The sequence below is a fragment of the Patella vulgata genome, chromosome 2 (assembly GCF_932274485.2).
Source record: "Patella vulgata chromosome 2, xgPatVulg1.2, whole genome shotgun sequence".
Taxonomy (NCBI): domain Eukaryota; kingdom Metazoa; phylum Mollusca; class Gastropoda; family Patellidae; genus Patella; species Patella vulgata.
In genome coordinates, this window is record NC_065880.2 from 45,564,144 (window position 1) to 45,591,205 (window position 27,062).

Sequence of the window (27,062 nt, forward strand, 5' to 3'; positions counted from 1 at the left end):
ATTTAAATTAAAAAATGGACAATTGAGACTATTTTTTGTATCTTCTCGACATTAGTAATGATGATCGAGGCTAGACCCCAAATTCAATCGCTAAAATTTCGGTTCAGAGTCAGAGTGGATCAATCGACTGGAATTTTCTGAAAAATTGCCTTTACATTATCTAATTTTTAACTATTATAGTGAGAACTGCCAGCTCTTTATCTAATCTTCTATAATGTATCTTTAACCCGTCTGCCCGAAAAGTCAGATTGCCCGAAAGTTAGGCGGGGGGGGGGGGCAGTGGACGTACACAAACACATGCACACACACACACCACTGCACCACCACCCTCTAGCTCTCTCTCTCTCTCTCTCTCTCTCTTCTTAGAGTGGAGGGAGGCCGGAACGGCCATAATATGGATAAGCAAACTAGAACAATATACTACTACAAAATTATTACACTTGGGTACCGTAGCGTTAATTTAAAAAGGAGGGGTACTAAATATTAAATAAGGCCTAATGTTTAAGTCCCAGATATTTTATTGAATAAAACTGTTTATTATTCGGGGCGAAAATTTTGTTTGCCTTTTTTAAATCTTGAGGTCGTTCTAATCAAGTATTTTTAATCGAATAAATCGAGTTTTAAAAAGAAGATGAAAGGTGTACTGTGAAGTCACTTTAAATCTATATATATATAAATATATATATCTATTTCCATTTTTGTCGATATCAACTTTGTCGGTCGGTGACCTTGTTTACAACTACGAGACCACGTGGTGTTTACGATCTTTCTCGACTAGACCTAGTTTGTTTCGACAGCGCATGCGTTTATTATTGTGCATTGAGTACAAGAAGACAGACGTTGGATAAATGCTTGTTTGCAACACAAATTCTGCACAAGTGAAAGTGTGTCAATAGAATGTGTTTTGGTTTTGCAAGCCGAAAAAGGCCCTGTGACATTAAAACGAAATTTTGGTGAGTTTATTCCTTGGAAAAAGTGCTCTGGGCCATGTAAACAACCGTCCGTTTGGTGAGCCTGGCCGACTCGTGCCCGGCTAGTTCATCAACATTGGCTTGATCGCATCTCACCACAGCACTGATAAGGCAAACACGCTTTGTAGAGTAATCTACATTGACATGATAAACTGTCAAGTACTGTGGTCATTGACTTTCTTGATTGTAGTGCATATATATTAAAGCATCAGAACAGAGATTTTACACAAATTATGACATCAATTCAATTCCAGCACTAGATTCAGACTAAGTAATTGACAGGGTTTCAATTTTATTACGTGGCATCATAGGCCTACTGTATTATTAATAGCCTATTAAGTATTAATATTGGTATTTTTCTTAGTTTAAAAATATGAAAACTTTCAATGTTTCCCCTTTAATAATAGTAGAGTACAGTCAAGGTATATAGTTTTAAGAAAAAAATAAAATATGGTAATGATAAGCATGATCGTGACATACGTATGGGTAATAATTTTGCTGATTGATTATGCATGGTATTTCCAATAAGTCTCATGGCTTGGTTATGAAATGTGTTTTAAAGGACAATATTGGTGTCAGTCATTATCACATACATGTATATGTGATAGAACTGGTTTAACATGTTCCAAATATAATTTTAACACAGAGATCATTGCTACTATAGATGAGTAATGAAGGCTTCTACAAAAGAAAGTGACGAACACAAAAGGAAAACACAAGTTATCCTTCTATATTATATAACTGACTGAGAAGTGACGAGCGATAACAGATACACGGGCGAATTTCTGCTCACAAACAATTCCTTCGAAGACCAAAAGTTGTTATATATGATGAGACTGAGGATATCTGACAATTCAAAACAGAAATTGACTGTCACTAGAAAAGAGAAAACGAAAGAATATAGAAAAAGTCTGTGCATTACCATGTTTTGATTAAGTATAGAATGAATAAAAACATGCGAATGTACAGACTATTTCTATTTGTCTACGTGTTCTCTTATCTAGTGACATTCATTTACTTTTCTGAATTCAGATATCCTCTCTCAGTCTGTCAGTCTTATATAACAATTTCTAATCTTCGTAAGAATTGTTAGGGAGCAGAAATTCGGCCGTGTAACTTGTTATCACTCGTCACTTCAGTCAGTTATATAGAAGGAAATGAAATGGGGTTTAACGTCCTACTGTTCTGCTCCGAACTGGGCTAATGAAGACGGGCATACGCCATACAGTGTGCTATGAGGGAAATTTTGCCTGGACAGCGGCACTATGGCCTACTCTTATATCGAATTCCAACTGTCAAGTGATCTTTTACGTGTACGCCAATATGTACACGGGACCTCAGTTTTTCATCCCATCCGAACGACTAGACAGCTGTCCTTGTCAGGCCCTCCGTCCTGCATCACTGACAAGGGGAAACCACGCCGGAAAATCTGGATGAACTTTCTCGGCCAATGCAGGGATCGAACACCCGACCTCCAGGCTAGCGAGCCAGCGTCTTACCCACTTAGCCACGTATAGAAGGATACATGTAACTAATGTGTTCGTCACTTCTGATTGTTGAAATCTTCATTACTCATCTATCGTAGCAATGATCTTTGTGTTAAAATGATATTTGTAATGTGTTTAATGAGTTCTATCACATATGTGATAATGACTGACACCAATATTGTCCTTTAAGTTCTTAACATCTTACTGGGCTGATTAAGACGGTCATACCCATGCAGTTTGTTAATTTGCACTATTTCCTGAATCACTGACAAGAGGAAACCACAGTGTAAATTCGAACAATTTTTTTTACTGGGATCTAACCGAGACCTCCTGGTTAGTGAGGTATGGTAGTGCGAGCTGGAAAATATTGACACTAGGCCGTATCGATAGATCCTGTACTGTGCCCATTGTCAATGACTTTATCTGTATTAATGCAGATTTCCAGATAAAACTACCTGGTAGGTACTGTTATAGATGGTGGTAAATTGTTATGATATTTATCTGGTATCGGTCTGAGAAACTTGGCCTGCAAGCCAAAGTTTAAGAATAGTTTTTTGTATGGAAGCATGTGTAATGTCAATTTTTTTAAATTAGGCCTACCCCAAATTTGATGAAAACTCAAATGAATGCAATGAAAATAGTTTATTTGCAGAATAAAATAATGATTTAAAATCAAACAAAATTGACAAATGTCGTTTATTTTTGAAAGTCTTAATTTATATCCACAGTCATATATGGTCTTAATCTTGATGATTTTTGAAAAAAAATGTTTTGATTGAATTTCAGGATCATGCCAATTCATCACAATAAGTTGATTAAAGTAGAATATAAGATGTCAGCAAAATGTTGTCAATAGACATAGTGTTGGCTGTTTTATTTACTGAAGATATTTGCTGAGAGAAGACACATCTGGAAAGGTTGGAAAGGATTCATTTGTTGATAAGCTATTTTTGAATATCAACAATGGGGGACATTGGTGACAGTGATGAGGAAATACTTCTCTTTCCGATTACTGAACTAGATGGCAATAACACATCGCAATCTGAGCGAGAATTAACAGAGAGTGACAATGATAGAAATCATAATGTAGTGACAGAAAAGCCCAAAGCATTGATGACATTAAGACAAAGACGTTTGCTGAAATCATACCAAGATAGTAATATGAAATACAAAGCTCCCTTAAAACCAATTAATATCAATAAAATGCATTGGTTGAGAGCCATAAAGAAGTCCAAAAGCTTGAGTGATCCATGGCAAAAGTTTCATATTGACCATTATAAGGTAGAAAACTGTGTTCGTCATAGATACAATGCTTTGAAGAAAACATGGAAAAAAGATAATGTAAAGGTGAAGATTGAACCAGAGGTGAGATTTTGTTTTGAATTAAATGCACTTTTAATTTTTCCTCTCCCACTATATAACTTAGTTTTGAGAGATCCTTATTAAGACATTTTGTTTTCCATGTTTTTTGTTTGTATCTTGTTATTGTCCCTGTCAACCTGTTTTATGTGGACGTATATATTGTCGTTTCCCCTGTCCGTCCGTCCGTAGGGGGATTGGATGGCTGAATGGTTAACACATGTACACTGTATCATGAGGTCAGGTCTGTCATTGAGTCAACTGGCGTGGTTTTGATTCCCCGGTTGTATGTGACAAGGAATAGGGTCGCCTGTCCAATCTCGTGGGTTTTCTCCAACCTCGTGAAGTACATGTATGGCCCCCGATTGCACAAATCACGTTTTTAGCTTGTGGTCCCTCTAGAGGTCACAATTATTATCCGATTTAAAAAACTGTTTGAATATATCACCATGATGATGGTCGAGTTCGAATTTCGTGAAAATCGGACCAAAACTGCCAGACAAAGTGGCTGCCCCTCGCACGCAAATAGTGTAAAAATATGGTATATCAAGGTTGTGGACCCTCTAGAGGCCACAATTTTGATCCGATTTTGATGAAACTTTAAATTTATGTTTATATCACAAAGATCTTGGTTTCTTTCGATAATCGCGCGTATCCGAACCTGACTTCCTGGATTATGGCCCCTGGTTGTTCGAAAAATCACATTTTTAGCTCGTGGACAATTTGTATTCAATTTTAAAAAATATATAAATATATCGATGAAGGTTAAGTTCAAATTTCGTAAAAATCTGACCCAAACTGCCGGACAAAATGGCTGTTGGTTGTATGCAAATAGTGTAAAAGTATGTAATACCAAGGTTGTGGATACAATTTTGATGAAATTTGAAATGTATGATTATAATCCAAAGATCTTGCGCATATTTGCGCATATCGGACCGTAACTTCCTGGATTATGGCCCCTGATTGTACGAATAATCTCGTTTTATTCTTGTGAGCGCTCTACAATGTAGAAGTCACAATTTTTTATCAGATTTTGATGAAACTTGAAATATATCTTTGTATCCCAAATATCTCAGTCCATTTAAAAAACCGCGCATTTCAGATCATAACTTTCTGGATTATGGCCCCCGATTGTACGGAGATTGTATGGAAATTCACGTATCTTGTCTGGCAGCCGCTGGTCAACAATTTCTTGTGAAAGCGTGTCGGACTACTGTGTTATCATCTGATCCATTTATATACATTTATTGCCTACATTTCATCGATATGTGGATTGCCAGAGTTATTGCCCTTGATCCCCAAAACCTTGAATTCAACAGACTGAGAACTTCGGTAATAACGAATTTATGGTGCAGAATCCTACAAGCATCCATTCAGAGGCTTATCTCCTCCATGTGGCGATGTGTGTGTGTGTGTGTGTGGCTGCTAGATTTTTACCTCTTGTGCCTACGTTTCTCAGTAATCATTGTCTTGTTAATTTTCTTGTCAGTAAATCTCCAGCCTAAAATCAGGCCAAAATCATATTTCAGTTGTATTACATGTATGTCTCCTGGCATTCCAATCAAATCAGTTACTTAGTAAGCTTATACCATATATTATTTGTCTATAGTTATTGCCCTTTATAGAATCTTGTGAACAGTATATAGTTACAAAATTTACCATCAGATTTTTTTGGCTACTTTGGGAATATGTTTTTACTTTTGTTGCCTGGCAGCTTATCTGTTTTGGTAGTCTCTTAAGTTTGACATACAGGCCTACAGAGGATTTTGTATCAGTTAATTGCTAGCAGCATGCTTTCATTTACCAAATTAGTAATCACCAAATGCCATACCATTTGGAAATGTAATGTACCAGAATCCATGGATAGAATGGAATTTACTCCATTTGGTCTCTTTGTGAAGACTCACAAAATATTTTCTTTTTTCAGTCATTTACTCGAGGTGCAATGCGACAGTGTTATAGAATGTAAGTTTATATACTTAGTTCAGAGTAAATGTATTGTTATTATACATACTAAATTGTTACCAAATGTTTGAAGACAAGCTCAAGGTTAAACTGGTATATGAAGATAAAAATAAACTATAAGCTGGAGGAAATCCAATATTGTTTTCTTTATTAATTACATGTACATTGTACCATGAATGATAAATAGAATGTTGTCATGTACATGTAATATAAAAAAGTGACTTTCTCTGTATGCATGTTCATTGTGCAGTTAATACTATTTGTTAGTCTCAAAATGGATGCATTATTGTGCTAACAATATGTTAAACATATTTCCCTTTTCTCTCTATGTACAATTTAAATGACATCATTGCAATTTGAAGACACCTTTTCTGTTCAGACAAAATCCTTTGGTATATTTCACGCATAATTAACCTAGAAAATGCATATTTACATATAAAAGACTGACATACAAGTAAACACATATTGTATCATGATATACAGTATATCATTATGCTGGTAATAATGTTAAAATCAAGAGAGGCATTTCTGATTTCATTTTGTATTAATCAAATGATTGTAAAATATTCTAAAATGAATCTAAACATTAAATACGCAATATGTGTAACTGATAAACAGTGAATCATGAAAATAAGATATATTAGTCATTTTATTAACTTGATAACAACCTAACATATTAAATTGATTCTGTGACAGCTAATATTGATTTGTTCTGTTTTCTGTGTGACCTAGTCCCTTAAAAAAAAAATTACATAGTTCAGATGAAATACAATTTGTTTTAAAGAGAAAGTTGCGCAATAACAGTTCTATTTTAAGTTAGTGAAGTTATTGGAAATTGAGTATGACTGGAAAGTGAAAAATATCTATTTATAGTAATGCATTGAGATAACAGTGACAAATTTTCCATCCATAGGAGTCTTAGACATGTAAAATAAAATGGGGTTTAATTTACTGCTTTCTGAGCCATCCAGACTACTGAATACGAACATAATATCTCATGCAGACTGCTATGAGGAAAATTTTTCCCAGAGAGCTGCACTATGGCGTACTCTTATTGTAATTCCAATGGTCAAGGCCTCTCAAGGGTTCTTTACGTACATGTCAATGTGTATATAGAACCTTTGGTTTTCATCCCATCCAAAAGACTTCCTTGCCAGGCCCTCTGTGACTAAGGTACGGTACTACTTTTGGTTGAATACATTTCTTTCGATAAACATTTTTCAGGTTATCTGAATATCTTAAGTTTTGAAGTTCATTCATGTGTGACTATCAACATAATAGTCAAATTTTATCAATGTAATGATCAAGTTTTGTCAACTCAACCTGCATTTCAGAATCCAATAAAAAGAAAAAATCTCAAACCTTAACTCACACAAACCTTTAGAATTTTCAAACATTAATCTAGTGACTGTGCCAAGAGGTAAAGTTGACCAAAAAAAAAAGCCTAACTCAACCAACTTGTAAAATCATTAATGCAAATTTAATTTACATGTACTCATGTTTATTTACTTGAGGCTACAAATTTTGAGATCTTAAAAAAAAGCATTTGTAATGAAGGAAAAATAAATTAGTGCAATTTACCCCAAATTTGGTAATTGTTATCTGAAAGTTTGAAATGCCCTATAGGATTGATCGAATGGGTCAGTAATCTGTATTCATGCGCCTTGCATTGTTTTGTTCAATAAATCTATACTCAGAACTGCTGTAACAAGGCAGTTTTGTATTGATCGTTCCGGCCAGCAAAGTATTGTGAAGGTGTTCTAAAGGAAAATGAATCCAAATAGTGCGAAAGTACAGGTTCTTTTTAGTGCATATACCTGTCATCTGTTGGAATTCTATAAATGTAGTGTACACATTGATTTTATTTTAATATACAAAAATATTCAAGCAATTATGAAAGTGTGTTGACAAAAAGCAATCTTTAATCATCTATTATGTTTAGCATTTTGCTTAGCCTATATATGTTGCTCCAACTCCATTAGCTTTTTGGTATTAACATCCCATCCTTACATGTAGAAATTTAGTTTCCCCAAACATAACAAAGATTTGTAAATTGAGGTCTGGGCAATGTTGCAATTTGTATTTTTTTTTTTAGGTTTCACATTTAAATATTAAACCACCTACCATACTTCATGCAATCATTTATACTACACATAAATAAGTAACATATAATTTGTAACCACAGGGCTTTGAAAAGGATGAACATTTTGATTTTAAGTTTGTCAAAGCCATTAACAATAAATTATCTTTTTAAAATTAAAAAAAGATAAACACTGTGCACTTTGTGCACAATTAAATTCAAATGTCAGAGTGAACCAGTAGCTGTTTATTTTGTGTACCTGCTAAATTAACTTCATTTGGGCTTGTTCTTGTACATGTAGGTGATATGTTTCTTGCAAATATAACATATCTATTTGAACTTGCTAGACACAGTGTCAAGTAGGACAATAGAATTTTATTGATCAAATAAATCATGAACCTTATCTTTGAATGTCTCAACATTATTATATTAAACTATAATTTCAATTATTTTTATACGCCATGTCCGTCGGTTCGGCGTCCACTATTAATAACAATATTATATTAAACTACATACAATTTCAATTATTTTTATACGCCCACATCTGTCGGTGCGACGTCCACAATTGCTTGTGGATTGTGGATGCACTACGGGCTAAAGTTAATATCCGTTTTGACTTTAAATTTACATACAATGTTTAAGATCATGAGACAAAGAAGCCAATTGATTTGGGGGGTCACGATGGCTAAGTGGTTAAGAAGCTGGCTCGCTAGCCTGGAGGTTGGGTGTTCCATCCCTGCATTGGCCGAGAAAGTTCATCCAGATTTTCCAGCATGGTTCCCCCTTGTGAGTGATGCAGGACAGAGGGCCTGACAAGGACAGCTGTCTAGTCATTTGGATGGGACGAGAAACCGAGAACCTGTGTACACATTGGCGTGCACGTAAAAGATCCCTTGACAGTTGGAATTCGATATAATTTCCCTCATAGCATACTGTATGATCATTTTGAAATATATTGTGTATGCTCTAGACGCTAAAGTTAATATCTGATTTACTTTAAATTTACACACAGTGTTTTAAAGTCATGAGACGAAGAAGCCTGTTGATTTTCAACGATTTCTGATAATTACTGCCAGAGTTATTGCCCTTGATCCATTTGAAAAATCTTATGGAAGTTCTGGACGCTAAAGGTAATATCCGATTGACTTTGAATTTATATACAGTGTTTAAGGTCATAAGACGAAGAAGCCTATCAATTTTCAATGATTTCCAGTGATTATGGCTATTAATAGCATACTGTATGATCATTTTGAAATATATTGTGTACGCTCTAGACGCTAAAGTTAATATCTGATTTACTTTAAATTTACACACAAGTGTTTTAAAGTCATGAGACGAAGAAGCTAGGTTTCTGATAATTACTGCAAGAGTTATTGCCCTTGATCCATTTGAAAAAAAATTATGGAAGTTCTGGACGCTAAAGGTAATATCCGATTGACTTTGAATTTATATACAGTGTTTAAGGTCATAAGACGAAGAAGCCTATCAATTTTCAATGATTTCCAGTGATTATGGCTATTAATATTAAACGTTTTGGGAATTATAGTGTCTTGACAGACCGTGGTGACAACTAGAAGCCAAATGGGTTGTTACTCACAGTATGTTGTAAATGTTTTCATTTCTGATTAAAAAGGAAAAAAATATGTGACAACCCTTGTTAACTCCCCGGACGACTTAGCTGCTGTGGGTGTATGTTTCATTGCCTGGCAACCTATCTTTTTTATTTGCTTTTGGCTTGCAGGAAAAAACTGTCTAATTTCACTTGTTCAGTTGATTGGACACATGCTGGTAACTATGTAGCTAAGTCCTATATAGAAGAGGTGGACAGAGAGGTGTATTTTGAGGATGTCAAGTTACAGATGGATGCCAAATTGTGGGGAGAAGAATACAACAGACATAACCCACCTAAAAAGGTAGGAGATAATTATATGAATCTATGAATGCATCTAAATGGTGGTTTTGATTAAATACACTTACACAGCTAGTAGGTCAATGTGTGTTCCACAATATCCTTACTACAGAAAAATTGATGTTTGAGATAGATGTAATGATGGTTGTCTTGATAATGTTCCATTAGTAACATGGGATGTTTTTTTTTTTTTTTAAATGGTACACCTACTGTGAAATGTAGTCATATATTGTCATTGGTCTGTCCATCCACTGTTTCTTGACAACGCTCTTCAGACTACATTTATCATCTGACTTTTATACGCCCACATTGAAATGTGGTCGTATATTGTTGTCGCCCCTGTCCGGCCGGCTGGCCGGCGTCCACAATTGCTTGAGTCATGGCCCTTGATCACTTCAAAAAATCTTGTGGACGCTGTAGAGGTCAAAGTTAATATCCGATTGACTTTAAATTTATACACAGTGTTTAATGTCATAAGACGAGGAATCCTATTGGTTTTCAGCAAAGAAGCAGCCTATTGATTTTCAGCAATTTCCGATAATTACTGCCAGAGTTATGGCCCTTGATCACTTCAAAAAATCTTGTGGACGCTCTAGAGGCCAAAGTTAATATTCGATTGACTTTAAATTTATACACAGTGTTTAAGGTCATGCGACAAAGGCGCCTATTGATTTTCAGCGATTTCCGATAATTACTGCCAGAGTTGTGGCCCTTGATCACTTCAAAAAATCTTGTGGACGCTCTAGAGGCCAAAGTTAATATTCGATTGACTTTAAATTTATACACAGTGTTTAAGTTTAAGGTCATGCGACGAAGAAGCCTATTGATTTTCAGCGATTTCCGATAATTACTGCCAGAGTTATGGCCCTTGATCACTTCAAAAAATCTTGTGGACGCTCTAAAGGTCAAAGTTAATATCCGATTGACTTTAAATTTATACACAGTGTTTAAGGTCATGCGACGAAGAATTCTATTGATTTTCAGCGATTTCCGATAATTACTGCCAGAGTTATGCCCCTTGATCACTTCAAAAAATCTTGTGGACACTCTAAAGTTCAAAGTTAATATCCGATTAACTTTAGATTTATACACAGTGTTTAAGGTCATGCGACGAAGAATCCTATTGATTTTCAGCGATTTCGGATAATTACTGCCAGAGTTATGGCCCTTGATCACTTTGAAAAACCTTGTAGGCTAAAGTTAAAATCCGATTGACTTCAAATTTATACACAGAAGGTCATGAGACAAAGAATTCTATTCATTTTCAGCGGTTTTTGATAATTACTGCCAGAGTTATGGCCCTCGATCACTTCAAAAAATCTTTTGGATGCTCTAGAGGCCAAAGTTAATATCCGATTGACTTTAAATTTATACACAGTGTTTATGGTCATAAGACAAAGAAGCCTATTGATTTTTAGCAATTTCCGATAATTACTGCCAGAGTTATGGCCCTTGATCACTTCAAAAAATCTTATGGATGCTCTAGAGGCTAAAGTCAATATCAGATTGACTTTAAATTTATACAGTGTTAACGGTCAGGAGACAAAGAATCCTATTGATTTTCAACAATTTCCGATAATTACTGCCAGAGTTATGGCCTTGATCACTTTGAAAAAATTTTATGGACACACTAGAGGCAGAAGTTTATATCTGATTGCCTTTAAATTTATACAGTGTTAACGGTCAGGAGACGAAGAATCCTATTGATTTTCAACTATTTCTGATTATTACTGCCAGAGTTATGGTCCTTGATCACTTGAGATATCTTGTGAATGTTCTAGAAGCTAAAGTTAATATAAATTTATACACAGTGTTTAATCTCATGAGATACACAATCAAAAGAAATTCTAATTATTTCTGATAATTACTTAATGGGTTGTTACTCGTAATCAGATTTTAGTTTGTTCTGTGTTGTAAATGTTTACATTACTTACAAAAGAAAAAATATGTGACAACCCTTGTTGACTGCCTAGACAACTTAGCTGCTGTGGGCGTATATTTCATTGCCTGGCAACCTTTCTTTTCTGTCAGATTCAATTTCTTAGCATTGTCTAGATTAGTGAGATGAAGAAAGGGTTTAAGTTAATTGCTTGTGGAATAATTGCCCTTGTGCAGTTGGTAGAGTCTTGAAATTCTCTATCAACAACAGTTACATGTATCATATCAGCTTGTGATAGTGATTCATGCGGGCGATAAAAACTCAACAATTTCTGGCAATTATTTCAAGAGTTATTGCTCCTTGCTCACTGTGAAAAACTTAATGTGATCTTTGTTTCAATTGTGATCAACGCTTTGATCATATTTTGCAATATAAAGATTTTGCTCTCTTTTTTTTTCTTTTTTTTTTTTTACCTTAACATTGATAATATGACAAACTAGACAAACTCTTTGGACTTCATTTAAACAGTCTTATTCCTGAAAAGAATATTTTAATATTGTCAAGATTTTACCTTATTGCATTTAATGACAAAATAATCTTATCAACAAAATGATATTTAGATTAAATATAGAAAGTATATTCTATAATGCATTATGAGATTATACTGTTGGTTATTTTTAAACATTGGTAATGTGGTCTTGTAATCACAAAATTATTTTCCAATCACTTAAAATAGATGTGATTGATAGATAGGTCATAATAAGCTATAAATACTATTACGTGCTGCAGTGCATGTAAATGTATGCTTTATTTGCTAACATTTTGTCAGCCTGTCTAATTGATTTCAATGCAGGATATAGTTTAGTTCATTGTGACTACTTCTAGAATAAACATTCACATTAAATTATTTAGTGATAATAAAAAATAAGGACTCTAATATTTAATTGTTCAGACAGTTGTTAACAATACATGTACATTTTATTATCATATAGTAAATTACTTACACCTGTCACCATGTTATACCAACATATTATTTTTTTTAAGTAATTTCTCAAAATTATTTAAGCTTGACTCAATTGTGTTAATTGATAGGCACATTTAGAGGTGAAGTAAATTATTGCAAAACTGAACAGGATGTATAGATGACTGCTGAAAGGCAGGTTAGATTTAGAAAACCACTGAATCCTGCATATATTAAACACATTTATATTAATATTAAAATTTTCAATTATCTTAGCTATCAGAAACACATACAAATAGTAATTATGATTTTGAATTCTGCTATCTATGTAAATTGAAAACATTTACAGTCATTATCACGTCTCGAAGGAGTAGAAAGAGATTTCCTACTTCAGTTTTCTTGTTATAGATTATCATATCTACCAAAATATATTATATATATAATATTCTTATACAATAGTGCAGTAATGTCTTCGGTGTATCTTTCTATCTGTAGATATCAAATTTGCATTTAGTGAAGTTTGGGATGTTAAATTTTATCTTTTCTTTACATCGCTTCTAGAATATTCCAAATCTTTGTCACAAAATAATAGTAATAGTAGTAACACAATATATTGTAAAAAGAATTTGATGGTTTATTATAATGTTTATGCTCTATTATTATTCAAGGAGTGAGAATAGTTTGACAATGTGTCAATCATTGTGAAATTAATACAACACATTTGTATCATATAAATGTGCAGGATATATCTTGAAATATTTTCCTGTTTTAGATTGTGATATACCATTTATAGATCTAGTCATATGTGTAATTGTCCTGAAAATTGACAAAAAAATAATATAAGGCATATTGAAGGAAATTCATTTTATGTTTATGTATAAATATGTGGGCTTGTACTGAAACTTTCCTCTTAAATCTATGTATGGCCCTGAACTTTAACTATATAATAAGAGGAACCGATGCATGTCAGTGAACTAGTAACCTCAATATTGTGTGTGGTTCATGTAGATTTCTTGTTGTATATGATATTTATGTTCTAAAACCACTGAAAAATAATATGGCATTGGTAGAAATACAAAGGTTCACAATGGGGTGCCTTTAAACCCAATTACTGAACTTTAAGAAGTGTAGTGAAATATTGATTTCCGTTTATAAATAAGTTATTTTGTTTGAGTATTTCACCAAAGAATATATGGTAAATAATTTACAGTAACATGTATTGCAGATTTCCATGTTTAGATCCTACTATTGTTGATATAAATAGTAAACTCAAATAATTCCATCTGGTGACATCAGACAACACCAGTTCTATTTATAGAATTGAACAACATGAAATTATTCTCTTCTTTATGACATCAACTTTTGAATGAAACAGTTCTTCAACCATGACCTAATATTATGAAGATGGGTGATTTGATAATATATTTTGACTAAAAATGTATTCAAACCAATTGATCTATCAAAAATTTGCTTCAAATCCCTCTCAAATTCTTTTACCCAAATAGTGTATAAGTGTGTAATACCAAGGTTGTGGACACTCTAGAATTAGAAGTCACAATTTTTATCCGACTTTGATGAAACTTAAAATGTATGATTATAATCCAAAGATCTTGGTTCCTTTTCATATTAGCACATATCGGACTGTAACTTCCTGGATTACGGCCCCTGATTGTATGAAAAATCATGTTTTTAGCTTGTGGACCCTCTAGACGTCACAATTTTTATCCGATTTTAAATAGCGTTTAAATGTATCACTGTTTAGTTACACCCTAATGATGGTTGAGTTCGAAAGTCGGAACCGAAACTGCCTGACAAAATGACCACTCATTGTACGTAAATAATGTAAAAATATGTAATACCAAGATTGTGGACCCTCTGGAAGTCACAATTTTTATCTGATTTTGATAAAACTTAAAATATATCTTTATGTCCCAAATATCTCAGTCCCTTTTGATATTCACGCATTTCAGACCTTAACTACCTGGATTATGGCCCATGATTGTACAAAAAATCACTTCTTTTTTTTGTAGTTTGTTCTCTATCCTTCTTTGCAAAATGTGGGCATATCTTGGCTGGCAACCAGTAATAGATTTATCAGCTGTCTTGTGTATCATCTGTGGTACTTTAATTGTTTACCTTATTTTTCAGGTGGACATATTTCAGATGTATATCTTGGAATTTACAGAAAGACCAAACTCTCCATTATTTCATTTGGAACATTTTATTGAGGGTCATTATATTAAGTACAACTCTAACTCCGGATTTGTTGAAGAGAGTGTTAGACTTACACCTCAGGTAAATTATACTTGTTAAAGATTCTTTATGTAAGATTTAGATAACGAGCTAGCTCTTCTTGCTATTATAGTTCAAAATAGACAATGCAAAATGAATATTTGAAAATTTAATTCAAATTACTTTATTCTGTGTGAAGTTATCACTGTTTGATGTTTTGGCCAGATGTGGCATAATAATGACCTGTTTAAATTACAATAAAATAACCAGTCTCAGAACTGTGCCAGGCACTCCAAATGTGGAACTCTTGACAGAAAAGTGAATTTTAGTCCCTATGCAAATTACCTGGATGAAAACAATTATGGCGGTTGATTTAGTTTGGGCAGCCATTTTGACAGAACTGATGACAGAACTGTGAAAGTTCCTGGGAAAAAAGGTCAAGGATCATTTGGTGCATGTGCAGGGACATAACTAGCTCAGAGCAACGAAGGGGGCGGGAAGTGTTCTCAGGGTGTGCTGTAAAATTGACGGACGATGTATATCTATTGTTTTTATGGTCGACAATTTTTTCACAGGGGGGTGGGGTGGGGCTGAAACTTTGAACCCCCACTAGTTACGGATCATTTGACGCATGCACAGGGACATAACCAGCTCAGGGCAACGAAGGGGGCGGGAAGTGTTCTCAGGGTGTGCTGTAAAATTGACATACATGTACAATGTATATCTATTGTTTTTATGGTCGACAATTTTTTCAGAGGGTTGGTGGGGAGGCGGGCCGAAACTTTGAACCCCCACTAGTTATGGGCCTGCGCCCTGCGCATGCAATACGTACTAATAACCGTTCTCAGACTGGATAGCATTTACTCTACAAAAATTTAACCGTGCCGTGCCTTGCACCGTGCCGATACCACCTCACTTCAGTGGGCCAAATTGACATGGTACTCAGTACAGCACGCTTATGTTTGACCCGTTTACACTACAAAAAAAAAAAAATGTGTCTTGCACGCTTAAAATTTGTAATGTAAACAGGGTTATAGATTGGTTATTATCATAATAACGTTACTTGTTATTCAAGACTAGGCATCGATTGGCCATTCTAAATCAATAAATGGCAACCAAGTTTCAATCCATTTAAATCTCCGCCATCCGATTTCCTGGAGATTTCATTATAAGCTTGTCACGTGAATAATTGTCTAAATAATAGTTTGTATAACATTTGGAGCCAAAATAAAGACCTGCAATGGGCAGAATTAGCTCTTACATGTGTATCTTTAATAATTTTTATACGCCCACATTGAAATGTGGTTGTATATTGTTGTCGCCCCCGTCCGTCTATAGGCTTTAGTTAATATCCGATTGACTTTAAATTTATACACAGTGTTTAAGGTCATGAGATGAAGAAGCCTATTGATTTTCAACGATTTTCGATAATTACTGCCAGAGTTATGGCCCTTGATCACTTCAAAAAATCTTGTGGACGCTGTAGAGGTCAAAGTTAATATCCAATTGACTTTGAATTTATACACAGTGTTTAAGGTCATGAAACGAAGAAGCCTATTGATTTTCAACGATTTTCGATAATTACTGCAAGAGTTATGGCCCTTGATCACTTCAAAAAATCTTGTGGATGCTCTAGAGGTCAAAGTTAATATCCGATTGGCTTTAGATTTATACACAGTGTTTAAGGTCATGAGACGAAGAAGCCTATTGATTTTCTTCGATATCCGATAATTACTGCCAGAGTTATGGCCCTTGATCACTTTGAAAAATCTTGTGACGCTCTAGAGGCTAAAGTTATCATCCGATTGACTTTAGATTGATACACAGAGTTTAAGGTCTTGAGACAAACAAGTATATTGATTTTCAATGAATCTTTTTGACTTGAACAGCTAAATCCAGGATGTTAAATGTTGCCTGGCAACCTATCTTTAACATTCACTTTCTCTGTAAGAACAAATATCTTAACCCTTTTATGCTCCCCTAACTTATCTGATGGGTCCCAACAAGGTAAAGAACCCTTCCAAAAAGTGGGATTTAAAGAAGGCAAAATATAAGCTTACCCATTACCACTACCGAATATTTCAAATTTGAGTCATGGCTTTTTGGGATGTCTTGTACCTATCTTTTCATAAAAAAAATTGTGACCAATTGTTTTTTCAGGCTTTTAGCCATTTTACATTTGAGAGATCCGGCCATCAGATGATAGTTGTTGATATACAAGGTGTAGGTGATTTATATACCGATCCACAGATACATACTATTGAAGGTACAGAATACGGTAGTGGTAATCTTGGTACTAAAGGAATGGCATTATTCTTCCACTCTCATGTCTGTAATACCATCTGTGAAGGTTTAAATCTCTCCGAGTTTGATTTATCTGATAGAGAAATTGCCACCCATAAAGAATTCCTGAATAAACAGGTTAGTGAGCTGGATTACAGGGTGGCATGCTGGATGTTAATCCTTTTGTACTTGAATAACATCTCTCTATACATGGATTGCAGTCTTAACTAGCTGTAATTGGCTACTGGTAACATAGTCAATGGTTATGTAATATATGTAAATTATGTAGAAACTGTATAGCTTACTGAATTATGGCCAGCGATGCATTTTAGAATATAACAGAAGTCTGTAGCCTTTAACCTAAATTCTTAATTTCTGTGTTCTAAAAAATGAAGTGTAACTCTGTGAGTGACGATCTGCAGTGAGACAAACAAATTTAAATTTGTATTCCTGTTATCAGTTATGTCTACAAAAAATAATAATAGACTAAGAATTTCACTAAGAGTTTATGAAGCCATAACTATTTTTATAAAATAATATTGTTACCTAAGACTTTCACTGCTGAGCTTAGATAAACTGGATTACTTCCCATGCTTGTAATGTCAAAACATATTTATCAGTGAAATTGTTAATATTATCTAAATATTGTCTATTACAGAGAAACTTTGCTACCACACGTATTCGAGGATCAGAAGAGATGTGTATTAGTTGCTCACCTAATGAGCGAGTTGATATAACCAGCTTATTGGCACGTCAACACTCATCTATGTCAGCATCATCTAATGGTAGCAACAGTCCTACTAGCCCTAGTATAGATGAAGATCATGTATCTGTAGGAAGTCCACGGAATAGACGTGTAAGGTATATCAGTGAATGTGAGTCTGACAGCATTTCAATGACTGAGGTAAATAATAACAGGATGATACGTTTAGATATATCACCTTTCCACCATAATTAAGGTTGAATTGGAATATCGGGAAAATCGAAACTGCCCGACAAAATGGCCGCTTTTTGTACGCAAATTGTGTATAAGTATGTAATACAAGGGTTATGGACCCTCTAGAGGTCACAATTTTTATCCAATTTTGAAGAAACTTAAAACATATCTTTATATTCCAAAAATCGCAGTCCCTTTTGATATTTGCGCATTTCTTACCATAACTTTTTGGATTATGGCCCCTGATTGTACAAAAAATCGTTTTTGTTTTTAGCTTTTTCTCTATCCATGTTTTGCAAAATGTGGGCGTATCCTGCCTGGCAGCCGCTGGTTAGAAATATTGTTGTTGAGTAAAACTCTTTGATTTTTCCAGTAGTGTGATTTAGGAAATTGTATTAATTTTAATTAATTTGTTTCAGGAAGAAGACAGGATAGCTTTTTCTCAAGCTCAGGCAGCTAAGGCCAGACCATCATGTGTATTACATGAGTTAGATATGAGACGTATGGCTTGTTTAAGTATTGGTGACTCAATCTTAGGAAAGGTAACCTGAATAGTGTGCTTATTAATGCCTTGACATTTGCATTTTGTGGACAATATTTTTTTTTTTTTTTTTATTATGTCATGTAGCTCAGTAAGCGATACTTCGACAAAATAAAAACACAGAACCATAAACCTCCCTCTCCCATCAGATAATTGAAGACGGATTGTCTGAGAACCTTATATACTATAGTCGGAATGACCTTAATACAATTCAGACAAAATTTTGATATGAAGATTTTGAATCAGAGAGGATGAACCCTGTTGATTTTCATCATCATAGGACTTTTTGTTCAACAGATATATTATGTGTCTGGAAAAACTTTTGAAGAAGATGGAGATTAGATTTCTTGATTGCAGCTTATCAAATTTGCTCAACAACTAAGTTTTCCTTTTGGATAAAATGCGCTGTTTCAGGCTATATTTTTTTCAAGACATAAATGCGGTGTGGGTGTATTATCACGCTTTATGCGGCTATTTACTTATATTATTATTACAGATTCATCATGAAATGGCTAAATATCATGAATGTGGTAGATTTAGTTTTGAAGATGATGAAGTGGATTGGGAGTCTGCTATATATCATGAAGAACATGCTGCTCAATTGGGTGTATTGGAAGCCATTTTAACAATGGCTAGACTGTATCTTGGTTTACAGAGGGAAGTCTTGGCAAATGCTGTAGTTGAGGTAAGCTGTTCAAGTGGCAAACAATTGAAATGCAATGAAATGGGGTTTATTGTCTTACTTATCTGCACTGATTAGGTTAATGAAACCAGCATACACGATGCAATGAGTGATATTTTGTTCTGATAGCTATGCTCCCTACAACTTGTGTATCATTTAGTTGCACTGTTTTAGCAGGAGTTTTTCTATTTAATGTTTAGTTTCAAACCATTGTTGGCAAATTGTTCAAATTTGTTGAGAATCATCAATTATGTGTTTACTAGTTTAGATAATGAGTTTCAAGTTTCCAATGGTTTACTTAACAGGCTAATTAATTGAATAAAGTAAAAAAATGGGATGGGGTGCCCAAGTTTAAATTCGTCATTGGTTCCATAGTATTGTCAGGTTTATGAAAGTTTAAGGTTGTTAATATATAATTGTACTGGTTAGTACTAAATAGTTTGATTATATGACAGTCAAGATTTGGACTAAATGCCTTGGAAATCGAAAGTGGGAGGTGACTGGTAATAACCCTGCCAATTGGTGACCATGGAAACCTTGTTGGGGGTTTCAGAATAGTATACATGTAAATAAAAGCCTGCCACATGAGTCAATCAGTTTGAAGAGTTCATTACAAGCGAAACTTGTTACTAATAACCGGGATAACCAGATCTTAACAGCAACTCTTATTACTCAACACTGCTAGTGAAAGTAAACAGTGGAAAAGCTGAGACTCATTATCTAAAATTACAAAACAGTAAGGAACCCAATGTTTTTCGATGATTCTTAACAAATTTGAACAACCCTGTCATCTTACCCAGAAAACCCTGGTTAGTAAATCTGAGTTTTTTAAAACAGTTTCTAATAAATGGTATTACTTGTTCATTCTTATATCAATAGAATCTCATATATATATATGTCTATTCATTCCAGGACTTACTCTGGCTTTCAATTTTTTTCCGCCAAAATGGATGATAATTTTTATATAAAAAAAATGTTCATATTTTTTTCCACTAACTGGAATATTTTATCTGCCAAAGATGTGTGATAAAAAAGACAACATCTAACAATTTTATGTTTCAGCTATTCTTATTATAAAACAATTACCGATATATACAATACAATATACAACAACTTTAAAAATCTGTCTTTGCATAATAGATTAGCAAAGTTTGGATTTAATAAGATCAGATTTTATTTTTGGTGACTTTAGTCTATTTGAACAGCGTACTGCACAATATATTTTCAGTATTTGAACATCAAATCTCATCCAAGGATTGCCAATTTTCTATAAATTTATGTGTTGCGTCCACAAAGGGCCTATTGTTATTTTCAGGTACCGTAAAGGTATCAGAATCTGACTGAATCCCTGATGGAATGGTATAAATTTCAATTATATTTGTAAGAGATGCTTACAGTTATACCCATCTTTAACTTTAGCACATTTTGGCGATGGTAATATGATAATTATCACTATTGAACTCGTGGTGGATAATATAATTTGAAATAATGATATCCGACCGATAGGCATGCTTGTATATTTTACATGCTATATATGAAGCCACTGTAAACGAAATTCAGCTATCAAAGTATTTAATTCTCTTTGCAACGAACTGTCGGCCATTTTGATTACATGTATTATCATTTTGTTTAAAGGCGAAACGAAACATCAAATAATCACTGCTTGGATTAATCATTAGGAGTAAATTGTGACTTGACATAGGCTTTATATATATCATTGGCAATTATCAATCAACTAATCATTAATCCAAAACAACTGATTAGTATTACTCATTGATGCGATCCGGATTATCAGCCAGTTAATTTATAGTAACCCGCCATGTGATTGACACTCAATAATGGTAAATCCAGGATAAATACGATTAGAATTTTAAGATTTTTTTCCAACAGTTCTCAAAAAGAATCGTCAGTACCACTAAACATTATCGCCAAAATCAAATTTTAATCGTCTCTTTAATATTTTTATCGCAAATTGCGACTTTGGCGACAGACATTGTGAGCCCTGATTCATTCATCCAAAGTTTTCATAACTTAAGTCTAAAATTCATTTGGAATGCAACTGCTCACAATGGTAGCAATAATACTCTTTAAATTTATAGCCACTAAACACCCATTGCAAATTAATTACCTTTTCTTTTTTTTATAGCAAACAGATGAGAATATTAATATTGGTTTAGATTTTATGGGGCAAGCAGCCCAAGCTGGAGATCGTAGTGCTATGATTTATCTTGGCAGAGCTTATGAAACTGGTGAAAATCTGGGCACTCTCAGGTATTATTTATGATTTTTAGTTTCTTTAAGGATTAAATTCATTTGTAACATTAGTGGAAAATCATACTCAACTTATGAAGATGTTATTGTTGCATCAAATGAGGTGCATTTATGTTAAACAAATGTATAAAGAAGATGGTTTCATGTCAATAAAAAAATAGTCACAGCTATAAGTCAACCGCCAGTAAAAAATTTGTGTTCAAATTTCAAAATTAAATATTTTACTATGGCCTACTCCACTCTTGAAGTTGCAGGGCCCTGGTCTTTTATTCCCTTAAAACCATAATTTTCTGTTCCAAGTCAATTTTAAGACACTTTAAGTTTAAATTGGTTGAGTTTCTAGATTATCTGGTGTATTTGTAAGTAAGTTGTTGGTGTTTCCAGGTCTATCTGTTAAGGTGTATTTGTAAGTTGTTGGTGTTTCCAGGTCTAACTGTATAGGTAGGTGCATATAATGAGAATTTCTTCTAAGTTATCTGTGTTTGTAGGTCTGTCTGTTGGGAGGATGCTGCACATTGGTATTCTGAAGCTATAGAAACAAATAATCAAGATGAAGGTGGTGAATTTGATTCTACAATGTGTGATCCTATATTTACTCTACAAGCTAAACTAGCTGACATGTATAAAACTGGTGGACATGAATTAGAAAAAGATCCACAAAAAGCAGGTTAGTAATTATTTTCATACCAGCCTGGTTATAGAGTCAAATGATGTGTGATAAAATCACAAAAGACGGATGTTGACCTCCAAGAGATCTTTACATAGTCGATATATCTATCTTTAAAGATGGATTATATTGCTAGAGAAGGCCAATACAGCCTCTGATAATTAGTGAATGCTTGAAATGTCAGCATACAGAGAACTATATACTTGAAAATAGATCTATCCTGTTACGTAGTATGTCTGTTGGTGCATATACATTCAGAAAATATTGACTTCTCAGATAATATGTGCTGTCTCAGAGTATTCTTAATTTCATCGATGTCAGACAACCAGCTTTGCATCTGTTTCCAAACAGAGCTAATTGTCCCCCGCCTTTTGAAGAAATCAGAGGACTATTAAAATAGGTCTGTACGTCTGTCTGTCACACTTTTTGAGACACAATAACTCTCTAATTGAAGAAGAATGTTCAAACTTGGTGTAGGTGTTCATTAGGTCAGTGCCTTGATGGAGTTTGAAAATGAGCATTATCTGGTTGGGGTAAGCAGAGATAAGCAATTAAATTGGTTGATGCTTTGTGACACGATAACTTTGGTTCTAATTAAGTGAGAGTGATGAAATTTGCTGTATAGTTTCATTATATCAATACCTAAGTTCGATAATGAGCATTTTCTGCTCAGGGTAAGCAGAGCGATAAAGTAATTTTATTGGTTGCGATAACTTTGATTCTAATTGAGTGAGAGTGCTGAAACTTTGTGTATAGTTTCAGCACATCAATACCTTGACTAAATTTGATAATGAGCAATTTCTGCTTAGGCTAAATAGATACTTCAATCTGATTGGTCGAGAATTTGGAACACAATAACTGTTATTCTAATTGAGGTAGAATGTTCAAACTTTGAGTAGGGAGTTTATTAGCAGAATGCCTTGACAGTGTTCAATCATGCGCTTTTTCCACTAATTTGATTGGTTAGGACTTTGAAACACAATAACTTTGGTTTAATTGTATGAGAGTGATGAAACTCATTCTGTAAATAAATTATACCAACACCTTGACTAAGTTCGGCAGTAAAAATTTTCTGCTTAGGCTAAGTAGCGATAAGCAATTTGATTTGTCAAGACTTTGGAACATAACAACTTTTATTTTAATTGCGGTTGAATGTTTAAACAAGGTGTAGGTGTTCATTAGGTGAATGTCTTGACTGAGTTCAATCATTAACATTTTTATTTAAAGCTAAGCAGAGCTAGGCAATTTCATTGGTCAATGCTTTGGGACAAGATAACTTTGATTTTAACTGATGGAGAGTGATGACTGAGTTCGATTGTGAACACTTTCAGCTTAGACTAAGATTAAATAATCATTTGATGGCTCGATAGTTTCTGAAAAGATTAATGTGCAATTAATTAGTATGTGTCATCTATATTTTTGGGATATCGGCGGGGAACATCAGCCTCACTGTTAGCTTGTTGTAAGTTTCATACGAGCATTAGTGATATTCTTTTTACACCAGATTAGGTCGGCAGCATTGTTTGCCATTGCTTTGAAGGTTTCATGAAATTGGCCAAACTATTTATGAAACAACTTACTCGTAAATGTGATGTTCTCATTATGAATTGTTTTTATTTATGAAGGTGACTTATATAATGAAGCAGCAGAAGGAGCAATGGCCGCTATGAAAGGAAAATTAGCTAACAAGTATTTCATGTTAGCTGAAGAGGCTTATGGTGAAATAGAGGAATAAGAATTGACACATTTATCATGTATATATTATTTATTGCTCAACATCATTTACTTTGTTTGCTTAGTGATTAATGTGACTTTCATTAATTTATATTTGGTATTGTTTCAAAATTTTAAAAAATATCATTTGACGAAAAAAACAAACCCAACAGACAAATATCTGTTCTCTGCCTTTTTGGCATAATTTATGTTTTGTTATTATTAATGAAAACAATTTGTACCTCTCTTTTTTGCATATATATTTGAAGGTTTTCTAATGAATTTTCTTTCTTCCTTAAATTTGATTGTTATGAGTTTGATGCTGATATGACTTCTGTAAATTTAACTATTTTTTAAGTTATTAATAGCTTTGAAACAAGTAATATTAAGCTTTGAAACAAGTTATATTGAGCTGGTGCAAAACTGTGCCACTGACTAAATATAATCTCGATCATATACGCACCTGTTCGGATTTTTAGTGCTAAAATATGCCAAAGACTCACCTTTTCATTAGTTGACTCTAACCAATAATTTTACAATTCAGTTACAGGTTTAGATAATCTCCCATCAAATTAAAACAGGTTCATATTTTCATTTCACTGTATGAGGCTTCAAAGATTTTATGTCCTCAAATGAACAAAGCCTTCTGCAAAGTTCATGTAAATAGTATACAATTAATTACAGTTACTATTGTTTATGTTAAATCCATAAAATGATATTTTATTGTACACTTTATTTCCGATATGAATATATTTTATATCAGTATCATTGTAATGAGACTACTATTCTTAATTGAGTGATTCCATGATCAAGTAAATGAAAGTTCATAACAGAATATTTGAATTCTTTGTATAATATTAACATGCAGTTTCCACCTTCAGTACGTACTTACTTCTAGAATCTCTTTTACTTATTCAAATGTAAATACAGTCTTTCTATTTGGTGGTTAATTAATGATGATTTGGTGCAAACCAGTATATTATGCAGATACATTTTCTTGAAGGAGATGTTAATGTTTGTATTTAAGGCTAACACACACATCATTTTGTTTTCTTTTGGCTTCAACATTTTTAATATACATATATTTTTTATAAAGTTATTTTATAAGTTGTTTGGTTCTTGGCTTTGTTTTTTTTAATATTGATCAATGTTTTTTTATGTTTAAATGTATTATAAGTATTGGCAGTTGTTAATATGTACATGTATGATGAACCTCAGAATTAAAACTAAAAATTAAGAAAATAAAAATGTGCCATACATATTTGTAAGTCTAAAAGCATAATACTTGCACTTTACATTATTTTATTTTTGTTAAGCCAAAAAGGTGAGATACTGGTCAATTAGAGCATGTATTACTTTCATAATAATTCTTCTTTATGTAATAAATTGAAAAGAGAAAGTTTTGTCCAACAAACATAGATTCCTAGTTACTGTCTCCTTTATAACTCCATCCATTCACAATAACTGTTTGATTCTACAACATTATAAATGTTTAAACAATTGTTGTTATTTGAATGATATTCATAAAAAATCTGTAATGTCAATGGCATTATTCTACAGGTACATTCACCATGTAAACACTACATACACATATTTCACAAATAGTAATATAGTAGGTTAAACATAGCACAATATATACTGATGTTTCTCTGATTGTTATAAGAATTATAATAAAACAATAAATAATAGAACTGTTTACTGATTTATGATAGGATGTGATGTGTGTTAATTTGTATAATTTTATGTAATTGTTGATTATATATGTTTTTGGTATACATTGTGTAATTGAAATATTTTTGATTGATTTTGTTTGATTACTATAGTATAGTTAAATGCTATATGATTAGGTGTCTTTAGTTAAAATAATTATGATATTTATGTTTGAATACTAATATGTAGTGATTATAAGGCATACTAGTGGGATTTTAATGTGGAGGATAAACCACCTTTTGTGTATTTAATGGTGATTTGGAATGTGAAGAGATTACCTATTTCTGTTTGAAAGATGTAAATCCCACTATATAGTCTAGATACCACATGTATATAGTTTTAAAACCAAAGTTTTCTTTAGATATTGTACCTGCATTTAATACGTAGATTTCATAATTTGTAGTGCATAGTTTATTTTAACTTTCTATTGGATTGAATGTGTAGGCTATTGTTTTTAATATGATAAATTAACATTTCCATTTGAAACTATTATGTGATTTTATATATAACACTTCTTAATATATGCACTATTCAAACCTTGTTAATAACTTGTGTTTGTTGTAATAATTAGAAACTTATTAACACGTCAATTGACCAAACTGCTTTAGATTTTGTTGTATGGAAAAGTTTTCTTACTATGCTGAATAATGTATATATTTTTTATCAGAAATTAATTTCCATGCATCTTAAACTAAAGTAATTTGATGTGTTTAATAAATATGTACTAAGATAGTTTAGAATTATTTTCTTATATCAACTTCTGAAAAACGAGTTGGAGAATTCAATATGTAAAGATATGACTTAGTCCTAAAACCATAAGTACTCTAGTTTAGTATTAAACCAAAAAAGTTGCGTAGCCTTTGCAAATTTTACTTAAATGTATTATAATTTTGTGATTAAAATATGAACTGTATAATTCCATTGTGATAAAAAAGTAAATTGTCTGAATGATTATTTAGTAAGTTTTATGTCGGTTGTGGCCAATCTAATGAAAACCAGACATTAATTCCAATTTATTTTATTTTTTGTTTCACTACATTAACATCTGGTGCATGAACTTTTTGACTACCAGTAATCAAGTTGTCTGTATTAGTATGCAGAGCAGCATATTATGGGAAAGCATACTGGTATATAGGAATGATTCTTAGTGGTTATACATAGATTACAATCTAATGTAAAATCAGAAAACAAAATTGCATTTGAATTAGATTGGGTTATGGTTTTCCTATTTTGATATTAAAAACTGAATTGTGTTGTTAATAAACTTGCATTTAATACCAGTTTCCAATACAAAAGGCTCAATTTTTATACCGTTACCAAGTTTTCTATTTCCATTGGTTTCAGTATGAAATACTTCTAACCTTGATAATATGTAATCATTATCTTGAATAAAGTCTTTGACAAATAATAAATTG

The 27,062-nt window shown here is 33.1% G+C and overlaps 1 protein-coding gene across 1 annotated transcript; it reads left to right on the top strand.

Moving 5' to 3' along the window:
- The first annotated feature begins 794 nt into the window (after positions 1 to 794).
- Positions 795 to 27,062, top strand: LOC126810826 (eukaryotic elongation factor 2 kinase). The gene is made up of 12 exons (XM_050536122.2): positions 795 to 953; positions 3,245 to 3,823; positions 5,745 to 5,782; positions 9,604 to 9,775; positions 14,760 to 14,906; positions 17,004 to 17,264; positions 17,785 to 18,030; positions 18,483 to 18,605; positions 19,101 to 19,289; positions 21,433 to 21,557; positions 22,046 to 22,224; positions 23,850 to 27,062. Exons 2-12 carry the CDS (start codon positions 3,422 to 3,424, stop codon positions 23,957 to 23,959), a joined length of 1,992 nt encoding a protein of 663 aa, XP_050392079.1. The 5' UTR covers positions 795 to 953; positions 3,245 to 3,421; the 3' UTR covers positions 23,960 to 27,062.

Coding starts and splice junctions, on each gene's coding strand:
- LOC126810826 (XM_050536122.2), top strand. CDS start 3,422: ATGGGGGACATTGGTGACAGTGATGAGGAAATACTTCTCTTTCCGATT. Junction 3,824..5,744: donor AGGTGAAGATTGAACCAGAG/GTGAGATTTTGT, acceptor TTCTTTTTTCAG/TCATTTACTCGAGGTGCAAT. Junction 21,558..22,045: donor GAAAATCTGGGCACTCTCAG/GTATTATTTATG, acceptor CTGTGTTTGTAG/GTCTGTCTGTTGGGAGGATG.